Below are 14,866 nucleotides of genomic sequence, written 5' to 3'. Positions count from 1 at the left end.
GAGGAAACCGGAGCACCCGGAGGAAACCCACGCAGACACGGGGAGGACGTGCAGACTCCGCACAGACAATGACCCAATCCGGAATGGAACCTGGGACCATGGAGCTGTGAAGCAATTGTGCTATGCACAATGCTACCGTGCTGCCCTTGAGAACAAATAAATCTACACTATATCATTTTATCGTAATCCATGTACCTATCCAATAGCTGCTTGAAGGTCCCTAATGTTTCCGACTCAACTACTTCCACAGGCAGTGCATTCCATGCCCCCACTACTCTCTGGGTAAAGAACCTACCTCTGATATCCCTCCTATATCTTCCACCTTTCACCTTAAATTTATGTCCCCTTGTAATGGTGTGTTCCACCCGGGGAAAAAGTCTCTGACTGTCTACTCTATCTATTCCCCTGATCATCTTATAAACCTCTATGAAGTCGCCCCTCATCCTTCTCCGTTCTAATGAGAAAAGGCCTAGCACCCTCAACCTTTCCTCGTAAGACCTACTCTCCATTCCAGGCAACATCCTGGTAAATCTTCTTTGCACCTTTTCCAGAGCTTCCACATCCTTCCTAAAATGAGGCGACCAGAACTGTGGGACTCGCTCCCACGTTGAGTGGGGAGAATGTGGGACTCGCTCCCACGGGGAGTGGGGAGAATGTGGGACTCGCTCCCACGGGGAGTGGGGAGAATGTGGGACTCGCTCCCACGGGGAGTGGGGAGAATGTGGGACTCGCTCGCACGGGGAGTGGGGAGAATGTGGGACTCGCTCCCACGTTGAGTGGGGAGAATGTGGGACTCGCTCCCACGGGGAGTGGGGAGAATGTGGGACTCGCTCCCACGGGGAGTGGGGAGAATGTGGGACTCGCTCCCACAGCGAGTGGGGAGAATGTGGGACTCGCTCCCACGGGGAGTGGGGAGAATGTGGGACTCGCTCCCACAGGCAGTGGGGAGAATGTGGGACTCGCTCCCACGGGGAGCGGTCAGGGTAAATAGTCTCAATGTGTTTATCGGTGTGGGGGGCTGTATAAACACACGAGGGATTCATGAATAGAAGGGGTTGAGGGAGGTGAGAGGAGGCTGGTGGGAGGGCACAACACCAGCCATGGAGCAGAGTGCCCGAATGCGCTGTGTAAACAATGTAAAACGCAGACTTCCATCTCTTCACATCTGGCCCACAGCAGCCAACTGAAAGCTGCTGTTGAAGGAGTCTCTGCGATGTCTGTTGCAATTGAACAACTCATCACTGACTGGGCAACTTGTGGAAGATCATTGGAGGTAGGGGAGGAGTTTCTAGGCACCGTCTGCCACAACCGAGAGAGGAGGATCCAATAAATAGAGAGAGAAAGATGGTCAATTGTATAATTTAATTTTCATTGTTAAATATTCACCAGGCAACATTGGTTAAACCCTTTTACAGTTAGTCGTACAACCACACAGCACCTCATGCATTGCATCACCCAGGTAAGCTTTCCCTGATAATCACCACAAACTCCATCCCCAAAACCCCTTGGAGACTGTACAAGGGCATCAACAGGCCCCTGTCACATTTCGGCCAACAAATAATATATTAATTTGTGTTTGGGAAGTAGAGGTGGGGTTGAAAATCCTGCCTTTAGTGAGCAGATAATTTAACTAGTGCTTTAGGGGAACGCAGCTTCGAGATAGTGTTTACAACAATTCTACTGAATAAAACAGAAAAAAAGCATATTTTTTTATAAAAAACACACTGAGCAAGTTACAGACATAATTCACCCTGTTAATATCTCCACGCCTTGAAGAATGGCCAACCAAGTAGCACCTCATACACATCACTGCGATTTACACAATATTTTATTGGTGGGTGTGCACATGTTCGAGGCATGCACGCAGTGAGGTATCAGAGGAATTGCCGGTTAACCGGGGATTGTGGGGAAGGTGAGCAGGGACACGAGGAGGACAGACCCGTGGTAGAGGTCAACAGTGTGACCTCCAACTGAATCACTGCTTTAGTGTTTCCGATCTATTTGAACCTCTCATTGGAAAGACAGCACTTCCAACAGTGCGGAGCTCCCTCGGTACTGACCCTCCAAAAGTGCAGTGCTCCCTCAGCACTGACTCTCCAACAGTGCAGCGCTCCCTCGACACTGACTCTCCCGACAGTGCGGAGCTCCCTCAGCACTGACCCTCCGAAGGTGCGGTGCTCCCTCAGTACTGATCCTCTGACAGTGCAGCACTCCCTCAGTACTGATCCTCTGACAGTGCAGCGCTCCCTCAGCACTGATCCTCTGACAGTGCAGCACTCCCTCAGTACTGACCCTCTGACAGTGCGGTGCTCCCTCAGCACTGACCCTCTGACAGTGCGGCACTCTCTCAGTACTGACCCTCTGACAGTGCAGCACTCCCTCAGTACTGACCCTCTGACAGTGCAGCACTCCCTCAGTACTGACCCTCTGACAGTGCGGTGCTCCCTCAGCACTGACCCTCTGACAGTGCGGCACTCTCTCAGTACTGACCCTCTGACAGTGCAGCACTCCCTCAGCACTGACCCTCTGACAGTGCGGCACTCCCTCAGCACTGACCCTCTGACAGTGCGGCGCTCCCTCAGTACTGACCCTCTGACAGTGCGGCACTCCCTCAGTACTGACCCTCTGACAGTGCGGCACTCCCTCAGTACTGACCCTCTGACAGTGCGGTGCTCCCTCAGCACTGACCCTCTGACAGTGCGGCACTCTCTCAGTACTGACCCTCTGACAGTGCAGCACTCCCTCAGTACTGACCCTCTGACAGTGCAGCACTCCCTCAGTACTGACCCTCTGACAGTGCGGTGCTCCCTCAGCACTGACCCTCTGACAGTGCGGCACTCCCTCAGCACTGACCCTCTGACAGTGCGGCGCTCCCTCAGTACTGACCCTCTGACAGTGCAGCACTCCCTCAGTACGGACCCTCTGACAGCGCAGCACTCCCTCAGTACTGACCCTCTGACAGTGCGGCACTCCCTCAGCACTGACCCTCTGACAGTGCAGCACTCTCTCAGTACTGACCCTCTGACAGTGCAGCACTCCCTCAGCACTGACCCTCTGACAGTGCGGCACTCCCTCAGCACTGACCCTCTGACAGTGCGAGCTCCCCCAGCTCTGGGTTAATGTGACATCCCTGTGTTGGGCGGGGGGGGGGGCTCTCAAACCCACAACCCCCTGACCCAGAGGGGGCGACGTACCCTTGGAGTCTGAGCTGGCAGTACGGCTGACACATTCCTGTCCGTGGCGAGTGTCGAGGAGTTTATTCGTGCTGAAGTTTTGCGGAGGAAGATTAATTTTCATGTTCCCGATCCAAATTCATGAGAATAAGGCTGCAGCTTCTCATTGGCTAAAACTGGGGACAGCAAGCAAAAACCCCGCCAGTGACAGCGTCCGGGGCAGGGGTGGAGCAGAGATGGTCACAAAGGTTGGCCGTGGTCTGGTGAGGGTGGCAGTGAAGAATTCACTAGGACCTCCACTGCGCTTAGCCCGAGGGCTGGGCAATCCACTATGCAGCCTGTGCCGGTCCAGTAAACATCGATGAGGAGCGAGGCAGTCAGTGGTCCCTCCCCCGCACCCGCCAAACCCTGACCCACAGCCCGCCGCCACCCGCAGTCGGACGGGAGGGTGCCCACTGCAGGATGCAACTCGTCTCGTATGGAGAGGCGCACCCGGAGCGTCTCGGGAAGCTTCCATCCAAAGCTGTGGGGATGTGGGGAACGGCCAGGATGGTGGGAAGAGGAGGGGGGGGGGGGGGTGGAGGAGAGGCTGCAATGCCAGACCCTGCCCCCTTACCGCTGCTTCCGGGCTGGCGATCATTCCCAGGCACAGACTCCCGGGCGGTCCCCCTCCCCCACCCCCGCATGGGTTCCAGCGCCCATCATTTTCAAGCAGTCTGGGGGCAGCAAGAAAGGAGGATGGTGGGCACGGGAGTTCGACTCACCGCCCAGCTTTGTGCGGCAGCGAGGAGGGGTGGAACAAAAGGGGACAGTTTTGCTTGTCTCTCTTGCGACATCGGGAGGGAATGAGCGGTGACAAGGCTGAGGGAGCAGAGAATAACATGGAGTGGACCCGGAACACATTTATGCCCGGAAACCCCACTAACAGGAGGGAAGGGTAACTTCCATTCACCTTCTTGTAACCAGCTCACAGCAACATGGCTCGGGGGAGGACTGGGGGAACTATCTGGGAACAGGCCGTCGAGGGATACCAGGAACATCGGCAATGGTGATCCTGAATATTGCAGCTGCCACAAATACATGTCTATGTCTCCTGAAGATTTTTACGTATTTATATACATATAAATAAAATATCTAGCAGCTAACAGCCCCTCGTGCAGAGGGCCGTCTCGGTGGGAGGAGGGCCTCGTTATTTCTGCTCACGTCTCCAGATGATGACCATGCCCCTGGCGTCGCTGGAGGCGAGCAAGCTCTCGTCACAGTTGAAGCTGACGTCGAGCACGGCCGCGCTGTGCCCCTGCAGCTTGTTCACAATGGCCTTGGTGGCTCTCTCCACGTCAAAGAAATATACACACATGTCCTCGCTGCCGGTCACTGAGGAGGGAGGGAGAGAGAAGCAACTATGAGTACAGAGCTCAGTAATTCCTCACAGTGTTAGATACAGAGTAAAGCACCCTCAAACACTCCCAGGACAGGTAAGCACGGGGTTAGATACAGAGTAAAGCTCCCTCTACACTGTCCCCATCAAACACTCCCAGGGCAGGTACAGCACGGGGTTAGAGACAGAGTAAAGCTCCCTCGACACTGTTCCCATCAAACACTCCCAGGACAGGTACAGCACGGGGTTAGATACAGAGTAAAGCTCCCTCTACACTGTCCCCATCAAACACTCCCAGGACAGGTACAGCACGGGGTTAGATACAGAGTAAAGCTCCCTCTACACTGTCCCCATCAAACACTCCCAGGGCAGGTACAGCACGGGGTTAGATAGAGTAAAGCTCCCTCTACACTGTCCCCATCAAACACTCCCAGGACAGGTACAGCACGGGGTTAGATACAGAGTAAAGCTCCCTCGACACTGTCCCCATCAAACACTCCCAGGACAGGTACAGCACAGGGTTAGATACAGAGTAAAGCTCCCTCGACACTGTCCCCATCAAACTCTCCCAGGACAGGTACAGCACGGGGTTAGATACAGAGTAAAGCTCCCTCTACACTGTCCCCATCAAACACTCCCAGGACAGGTACAGCACAGGGTTAGATACAGAGTAAAGCTCCCTCTACACTGTCCCCATCAAACTCTCCCAGGACAGGCACAGCACGGGGTTAGATACAGAGTAAAGCTCCCACTACACTGTCCCCATGAAACACTCCCAGGACAGGTACAGCACGGGGTTAGATACAGAGTAAAGCTCCCTCGACACTGTTCCCATCAAACACTCCCAGGACAGGTACAGCACGGGGTTAGATACAGAGTAAAGCTCCCTCGACACTGTTCCCATCAAACATTCCCAGGACAGGTACAGCACAGGGTTAGATACAAAGTAAAGCTCCCTCGACACTGTTCCCATCAAACACTCCCAGGACAGGTACAGTACGGGGTTAGGTACAGAGTAAAGCTCCCTCTACACTGTCCCCATCAAACTCTCCCAGGACAGGGACAGCACAGGGTTAGATACAGAGTAAAGCTCCCTCTACACTGTCCCCATCAAACTTTCCCAGGACAGGCACAGCACAGGGTTAGATACAGAGTAAAGCTCCCTCTACACTGTCCCCATCAAACTCTCCCAGGACAGGCACAGCACAGGGTTAGATACAGAGTAAAGCTCCCTCTACACTGTCCCCATCAAACTTTCCCAGGACAGGCACAGCACAGGGTTAGATACAGAGTAAAGCTCCCTCTACACTGTCCCCATCAAACTTTCCCAGGACAAGCACAGCACAGGGTTAGATACAGAGTAAAGCTCCCTCTACACTGTCCCCATCGAACACTCCAAGGACAGGGGCAGCACGGGGTTAGATACAGAGTTAAGAAAGGGTCAGATGCATGTAACCGTTAAAGGGTCAGATGCATGTAACCGTTTCTGTGAAGCTCTCATTAGCCAGGACAATATGTGAGAAGAGCGTTCTCACCGACACACGCTCCCTGACGGAATGACATGAGGGGACAGAAGATACTGTGGACTGGATTCGAGTTCTGCTGAATCTCAAATGTCCTCTTCAGCTGCAGTGTTCCCTCATTGTCCACAACCCTGTGAAGACAGATCAGACAGTGAAAATACTGCACGCACTCAGCCCAGCTCCTCGCACCAACACCACACACACTCACTCACTCAGCTCCCCACACTACACACACTCACTCACTCAGCCCAGCTCCCCGCACTACACACTCTCACTCACTCACGCAGCTCCCCACACCCACACTACACACGCTCACTCAGCCCCCCACACTACACACACTCACTCAGCTCCCCACACCCACACTACACACACTCACTCAGCTCCCCACACCCACACTACACACACTCACTCAGCTCCCCACACCCACACTACACACACTCACTCACTCAGCTCCCCACACTACACACACTCACTCACTGAGCCCAGCTCCCCGCACTACACACTCTCACTCACTCAGCCCAGCTCCCCACACCCACACTACACACACTCACTCACTCAGCTCCCCACACCCACACTACACACTCTCACTCACTCAGCCCAGCTCCCCACACCCACACACTCACTCACTCAGCTCCCCACACCCACACGACACACTCTCACTCACTCAGCCTAGCTCCCCACACTACACACTCTCACTCACTCACTCAGCTCCCCACACCCACACTACACACACTCACTCACTCAGCCTAGCTCCCCGCACTACACACTCTCACTCACTCACTCAGCTCCCCACACCCACACTACACACACTCACTCACTCAGCCTAGCTCCCCGCACTACACACTCTCACTCACTCACTCAGCTCCCCACACCCACACTACACACTCTCACCCACTCAGCTCCCCACACCCACACTACACTCACTCACTCACTCAGCTCCCCACACCCACACTACACACACTCACACACTCAGCTCCCCACACCCACACTACACACACTCACTCAGCTCCCCACACCCACACTACACACACTCACTCACTCAGCTCCCCACACCCACACTACACACACTCACTCACTCAGCTCCCCACACCCACACTACACACACTCACTCACTCAGCTCCCCGCACTACACACTCTCACTCACTCACTCAGCTCCCCACACCCACACTACACACACTCACTCACTCAGCCTAGCTCCCCGCACTACACACTCTCACTCACTCACTCAGCTCCCCACACCCACACTACACACACTCACTCACTCAGCCTAGCTCCCCGCACTACACACTCTCACTCACTCACTCAGCTCCCCACACCCACACTACACACTCTCACCCACTCAGCTCCCCACACCCACACTACACTCACTCACTCAGCTCCCCACACCCACACTACACACACTCACTCACTCAGCTCCCCACACCCACACTACACACACTCACTCAGCTCCCCACACCCACACTACACACACTCACTCACTCAGCTCCCCACACCCACACTACACACACTCACTCACTCAGCTCCCCACACCCACACTACACACACTCACTCAGCCCAGCTCCCCACACCCACTACACTCACTCACTCACTCAGCTCCCCACACCCACACTACACACACTCACTCACTCAGCTCCCCACACACACACTACACTCACTCACTCACTCAGCTCCCCACACCCACACTACACACACTCACTCACTCAGCTCCCCACACCCACACTACACACACTCACTCACTCAGCTCCCCACACCCACTACACACACTCACTCACTCAGCTCCCCACACCACACACTCTCACTCACTCAGCTCCCCACACCCACACTACACACACTCACTCACTCAGCTCCCCACACCCACACTACACTCACTCACTCAGCTCCCCACACCCACACTACACACACTCACTCACTCAGCTCCCCACACCCACACTACACACACTCACTCACTCAGCTCCCCACACCCACACTACACACACTTACTCAGCTCCCCACACCCACACTACACACACTCACTCACTCAGCTCCCCACACCCACACTACACACTCTCACTCACTCAGCTCCCCACACCCACACTACACACACTCACTCACTCAGCTCCCCACACCCACACTACACACTCTCACTCACTCAGCTCCCCACACCCACACGACACACACTCACTCACTCAGCTCCCCACACCCACACTACACACACTCACTCACTCAGCTCCCCACACCCACACTACACACACTCACTCACTCAGCTCCCCACACCCACACTACACTCACTCAGCCCAGCTCCCCACACCCACACTACACACACTCACTCAGCTCCCCACACCCACACTACACACACTCACTCAGCTCCCCACACCCACACTACACACACTCACTCACTCAGCTCCCCACACCCACACTACACACACTCACTCACTCAGCTCCCCACACCCACACTACACACACTCACTCAGCTCCCCACACCCACACTACACACACACACTCACTCAGCTCCCCACACTACACACACTCACTCAGCTCCCCACACCCACACTACACACACTCACTCAGCTCCCCACACCCACACTACACACACTCACTCACTCAGCTCCCCACACCCACACTACACACACTCACTCAGCTCCCCACACCCACACTACACACACTCACTCACTCAGCTCCCCACACCCACACTACACACACTCACTCAGCTCCCCACACCCACACTACACACACTCACTCACTCAGCTCCCCACACCCACACAACACTCACTCACTCAGCTCCCCACACCCACACTACACACACTCACTCACTCAGCTCCCCACACCCACACTACACACACTCACTCACTCAGCTCCCCACACCCACACTACACACACTCACTCAGCTCCCCACACCCACACTACACACACTCACTCACTCAGCTCCCCACACCCACACTACACACACTCACTCACTCAGCTCCCTACACCCACACTACACACACTCACTCACTCAGCTCCCCACACCCACACTACACACACTCACTCAGCTCCCCACACCCACACTACACACACTCACTCACTCAGCTCCCCACACCCACACTACACACTCTCACTCACTCAGCTCCCCACACCCACACTACACACACACACTCACTCAGCTCCCCACACCCACACTACACACACTCACTCACTCAGCTCCCCACACTACACTCACTCACTCAGCTCCCCACACCCACACTACACACACTCACTCACTCAGCTCCCCACACCCACACTACACACACTCACTCACTCAGCTCCCCACACCCACACTACACACACACACTCACTCAGCTCCCCACACCCACACTACACACACTCACTCACTCAGCTCCCCACACACACACTACACACACTCACTCACTCAGCTCCCCACACCCACACTACACACACTCACTCACTCAGCTCCCCACACCCACACTACACACACTCACTCACTCAGCTCCCCACACCCACACTACACACACTCACTCAGCCCAGCTCCCCACACCCACACTACACACACTCACTCAGCTCCCCACACCACACACTCTCACTCACTCAGCTCCCCACACCCACACTACACACACTGACTCACTCAGCTCCCCACACCCACACTACACACACTCACTCACTCAGCTCCCCACACCCACACTACACACACTCACTCACTCAGCTCCCCACACCCACACTACACACACTCACTCAGCCCAGCTCCCCACACCCACACTACACACACTCACTCAGCCCAGCTCCCCACACCCACACTACACTCACTCACTCACTCAGCTCCCCACACACACACTACACACACTCACTCACTCAGCTCCCCACACCCACACTACACACACTCACTCACTCAGCTCCCCACACCCACACTACACACACTCACTCACTCAGCTCCCCACACCCACACTACACACACTCAGCTCCCCACACCCACACTACACACTCTCACTCACTCAGCTCCCCACACCCACACTACACACACTCACTCACTCAGCTCCCCACACCCACACTACACACACTCACTCAGCTCCCCACACCCACACTACACACACTCACTCACTCAGCTCCCCACACTACACACACTCACTCACTCAGCTCCCCACACCCAAACTACACACTCTCACTCACTCAGCTCCCCACACCCACACTACACACACACACTCACTCAGCTCCCCACACCCACACTACACACACTCACTCACTCAGCTCCCCACACTACACACTCTCACTCACTCAGCTCCCCACACCCACACTACACACACTCACTCAGCTCCCCACACCCACACTACACACACTCACTCACTCAGCTCCCCACACCCACTACACACACTCACTCAGCTCCCCACACCCACACTACACACACTCACTCAGCTCCCCACACCCACACTACACACACTCACTCAGCTCCCCACACTACACTCACTCACTCACTCAGCCCAGCTCCCCGCACTACACACTCTCACTCACTCACTCAGCTCCCCACACCCACACTACACACTCTCACTCACTCACTCACTCACTCAGCTCCCCACACACACACTACACACACTCACTCACTCAGCTCCCCACACCCACACTACACACACTCAGCTCCCCACACCCACACTACACACACTCACTCAGCTCCCCACACCCACACTACACACACTCACTCACTCAGCTCCCCACACCCACACTACACACACTCACTCACTCAGCTCCCCACACCCACACTACACACACTCACTCAGCTCCCCACACCCACACTACACACTCTCACTCACTCAGCTCCCCACACCCACACTACACATACATAGAACATAGACAATAGAACATTACAGTGCAGTACAGGCCCTTCGGCCCTCGATGTTGCGCCGACCTGTGAAACCACTCAAAGCCCATCTACACTATTCCCTTATCGTCCATATGTCTATCCAATGACCATTTAAATGCCCTTAGTGTTGGTGAGTCCACTACTGTTGCAGGCAGGGCATTCCACGCCCTTACTACTCTCTGAGTAAAGAACCTACCTCTGACATCTGTCTTATATCTATCTCCCCTCAATTTAAAGCTATGTCCCCTCGTGCTAGACATCACCATCCGAGGAAAAAGACTCTCACTGTCCACCCTATCCAATCCTCTGATCATCTTGTATGCCTCAATTAAGTCACCTCTTAACCTTCTTCTCTCTAACGAAAACAGCCTCAAGTCCCTCAGCCTTTCCTCATAAGATCTTCCCTCCATACCAGGCAACATTCTGGTAAATCTCCTCTGCACCCTTTCCAATGCTTCCACATCCTTCCCATAATGCGGCGACCAGAATTGCACGCAATACTCCAAACGCGGTCGCACCAGAGTTTTGTACAGCTGCAACATGACCTCATGGCTCCGAAACTCAATCCCTCTACCAATAAAAGCTAACACACCGTACGCCTTCTTAACAACCCTCTCAACCTGGGTGGCAACTTTCAGGGATCTATGTACTTGGACACCGAGATCTCTCTGCTCATCGACGCTGCCAAGAATCTTACCATGAGTCCAGCACTCTGTCTTCCTGTTATTCCTTCCAAAATGAATCACCTCACACTTTTCTGCATTAAACTCCATTTGCCACCTCTCAGCCCAGCGCTGCAGCTTATCTATGTCCCTCTGTAACTTTGTAACATCCTTCCGCACTGTCCACAACTCCACCGACTTTAGTGTCAACAGCAAATTTACTCACCCATCCTTCTACGCCCTCCTCCAGGTCATTTGTAAAATTGACAAACAGCAGTGGCCCCAAAACAGATCCTTGTGGTACACCACTAGTAACTGGACTCCAGTCTGAACATTTCCCATCAACAACCACCCTTTGTCTTCTTCCAGCTAGCCAATTTCTGACCCAAACTGCTAAATCACCCTGAATGCCATGCCTCTGTATTTTCTGCAGTAGCCTACCGTGGGGAACCTTATCAAACGCTTTACTGAAATCCATATACACCACATCAACTCCTTTACCCTCATCCACCTGTTTGGTCACCTTCTCAAAGAACTCAATAAGGTTTGTGAGGCACGACCTACCCTTCACAAAACCGTGTTGACTATCTCTAATCAAATTATTCCTTTCTAGATGATTATACATCCTATCTCTTAGAAACCTTTCCAAGATTTTGCCCACAACAGAAGTAAGGCTCACTGGTCTATAGGTACCGGGGTTGTCTCTACTCCCCTTCTTGAACAAGGGGACAACATTTGCTATCCTCCAGTCTTCTGGCACTATTCCTGTAGACAAAGATGACTTAAAGATCAAAGCCAAAGGCTCAGCAATCTCCTCCCTAGCTTCCCAGAGAATCCTAGGATAAATCCCATCCGGCCCAGGAGACTTATCTATTTTCACACTTTCTAGAATTGCTAACACCTCCTCCTTATGAACCTCAAGCCCTTCTAGTCTAGTAGCCTGAATATCAGTATTCTCCTCGACAACATAGTCTTTTTCCTGTGTGAATGCTGACTAAAAATATTCATTTAGCACCTCTCCTATCTCCTCGGACTCCAAGCACAACTTCCCACTACTGTCCTTGAGTGGCCCTACACTTACCCGAGTCATTCTTTTATTCCTGACATATCTATAGAAAGCTTTAGGGTTATCCTTGATCCTACCTGCCAAAGACTTCTCATGTCCCCTCCTGGCTCTTCTTAGCTCTCTTTAGGTCCTTCCTAGCTAACTTGTAACTCTCGAGCGCCCTAACTGAACCTTCATGTCTCATCTTTACATAAGCCTCCTTCTTCCTCTTGACAAGTGTTTCGGCTGCTTTAGTAAACCTCGGTTCCCTTGCTCAACCACTTCCTCCCTGCCTGACAGGTACATACTTATCAAGGACACGCAGTAGCTGTTCCTTGAACAAGCTCCACATTTCCATTGTGCCCATCCCCTGCAGTTTTCCTCTCCATCTGATGCATCCTAAGTCATGCCTCATCGCATCATAATTGCCTTTCCCCCAGATATAACTCTTGCCCTGCGGTATATACCTATCCCTTTCCATCACTAAAGTAAACTTAATCGAATTGTGGTCACTATCACCAAAGTGCCTACCTACCTCCAAATCTAACACCTGTCCTGGTTCATTACCCAGTACTAAATCCAATATGGCCTCGCGTCTCGTCTCTCACACCACACACACACGCTCACACACACAGACCAATTCCCGCTGCACCCATAGTACACGCACTCTCTCACACACACTCACAAATACTCAGCCCAGCTCCCGCTGCACCAAGAGTACACACACTCACTCATACTCTCACACACACTCACTATCACACTCTCACACAAACACTCACTCTCACACAAACACTCACTCTCCCACACACTCATTCACACTCCCACACACTCACTCTCGCACACACTCACTCACTCTCGCACACACTCACTCACTCTCGCACACACTCACTCTCGCGCACACACTCACTCTCGCACACACACTCTCTCGCACACACACTCTCTCGCACACACACTCACTCACTCTCGCACACACACGTGCTCCCACACACACGCTCCCACACACACGCTCCCACACACACGCTCCCACACACTCGCTCACTCTCGCACACTCACTCACTCTCGCACACTCACTCACTCTCGTACACTCACTCACTCTCGCGCACGCTCACTCTCGCACGCTCACTCACTCTCGCACACACTCACTCTCGCACACACTCACTCTCGCACACTCACTCACTCTCGTACACTCACTCACTCTCGCGCACGCTCACTCACTCTCGCACGCTCACTCACTCTCGCACGCTCACTCACTCTCACACACACTCACTCTCGCACACACTCACTCACTCTCGCACACACTCACTCACTCTCGCACACACTCACTCTCGCACACACACTCACTCTCGCACACACACTCACTCTCGCACACACACTCACTCTCGCACACACTCACTCTCGCACACACTCACTCTCGCACACACTCACTCTCGCACACACACTCACTCTCGCACACACACTCACTCACTCTCGCACACACACTCACTCACTCTCGCACACACACTCACTAACTCTCGCACACACTCACTCACTCTCGCGCACACTCACTCACTCTCGCACACACTCACTCACTCTCGCACACACTCACTCTCGCACACACACTCACTCTCGCACACACACTCACTCACTCTCGCACACACACTCACTCACTCTCGCACACACACTCACTAACTCTCGCACACACTCACTCACTCTCGCGCACACTCACTCACTCTCGCACACACTCACTCACTCTCGCACACACACACTCACTCTCGCACACACACTCACTCTCGCACTCACTCACTCTCGCACACACTCACTCACTCTCACACTCACTCACTCTCACACTCACTCACTCTCGCACACACACTCACTCTCGCGCACACTCACTCACTCTCGCGCACGCTGACTCACTCTCGCGCTCACTCACTCACTCTCGCGCACGCTGACTCACTCTCGCGCTCACTCACTCACTCTCGCACACTCACTCACTCTCGCACACGCTCTTCTCGCACACACATAAACACATGCACACAGAGACACCCCTCTCTCGATGCCGAGCTCTCCTCCTCGCTCCCTCACACTGAGACCCCAACTTGTTTACCTGTAGAGCAGCAGTTTGTTGACACAGGCATTAACCAGGAGGGAGGGGTCACGTGCCTCACGGCTGATCCATGATCGGGCAGAGATACTAGTTATCGAACTCCCCTCATTCACCACCAGCCGTTTTGCTTTGGTCAGTTTACCTGCAGACAGATACGGCAAAAAGACGTTTTAAAGAGAAATAGAGAGATAGACTGAAAGA

The 14,866-nt window shown here is 53.8% G+C and overlaps 1 protein-coding gene across 1 annotated transcript in view; it reads right to left on the bottom strand.

Annotated features, from left to right (window-relative positions):
* Positions 1 to 1,348: 1,348 nt before the first annotated feature.
* The window catches only part of LOC140399425 (interleukin-1 receptor-associated kinase 1-like), a 64,640-nt gene continuing 51,122 nt past the window's right edge, over positions 1,349 to 14,866 (bottom strand). The window contains exons 11-13 of the mRNA XM_072489003.1: positions 14,666 to 14,807; positions 6,087 to 6,205; positions 1,349 to 4,547 (exon numbers count right to left, since the gene is read on the bottom strand). Of these exons, the coding sequence (XP_072345104.1) occupies positions 4,363 to 4,547; positions 6,087 to 6,205; positions 14,666 to 14,807 (446 nt within the window). The 3' untranslated portion in view covers positions 1,349 to 4,362. The remainder of the gene's footprint in view (positions 4,548 to 6,086; positions 6,206 to 14,665; positions 14,808 to 14,866) is intronic.

This window comes from Scyliorhinus torazame, chromosome 22 (genome assembly GCF_047496885.1).
Source record: "Scyliorhinus torazame isolate Kashiwa2021f chromosome 22, sScyTor2.1, whole genome shotgun sequence".
Classification (NCBI taxonomy): Eukaryota; Metazoa; Chordata; class Chondrichthyes; order Carcharhiniformes; family Scyliorhinidae; genus Scyliorhinus; species Scyliorhinus torazame.
The sequence above is the reverse complement of the archived record's forward strand: the minus strand, read 5'-3'. Positions and strand labels throughout refer to the sequence as shown.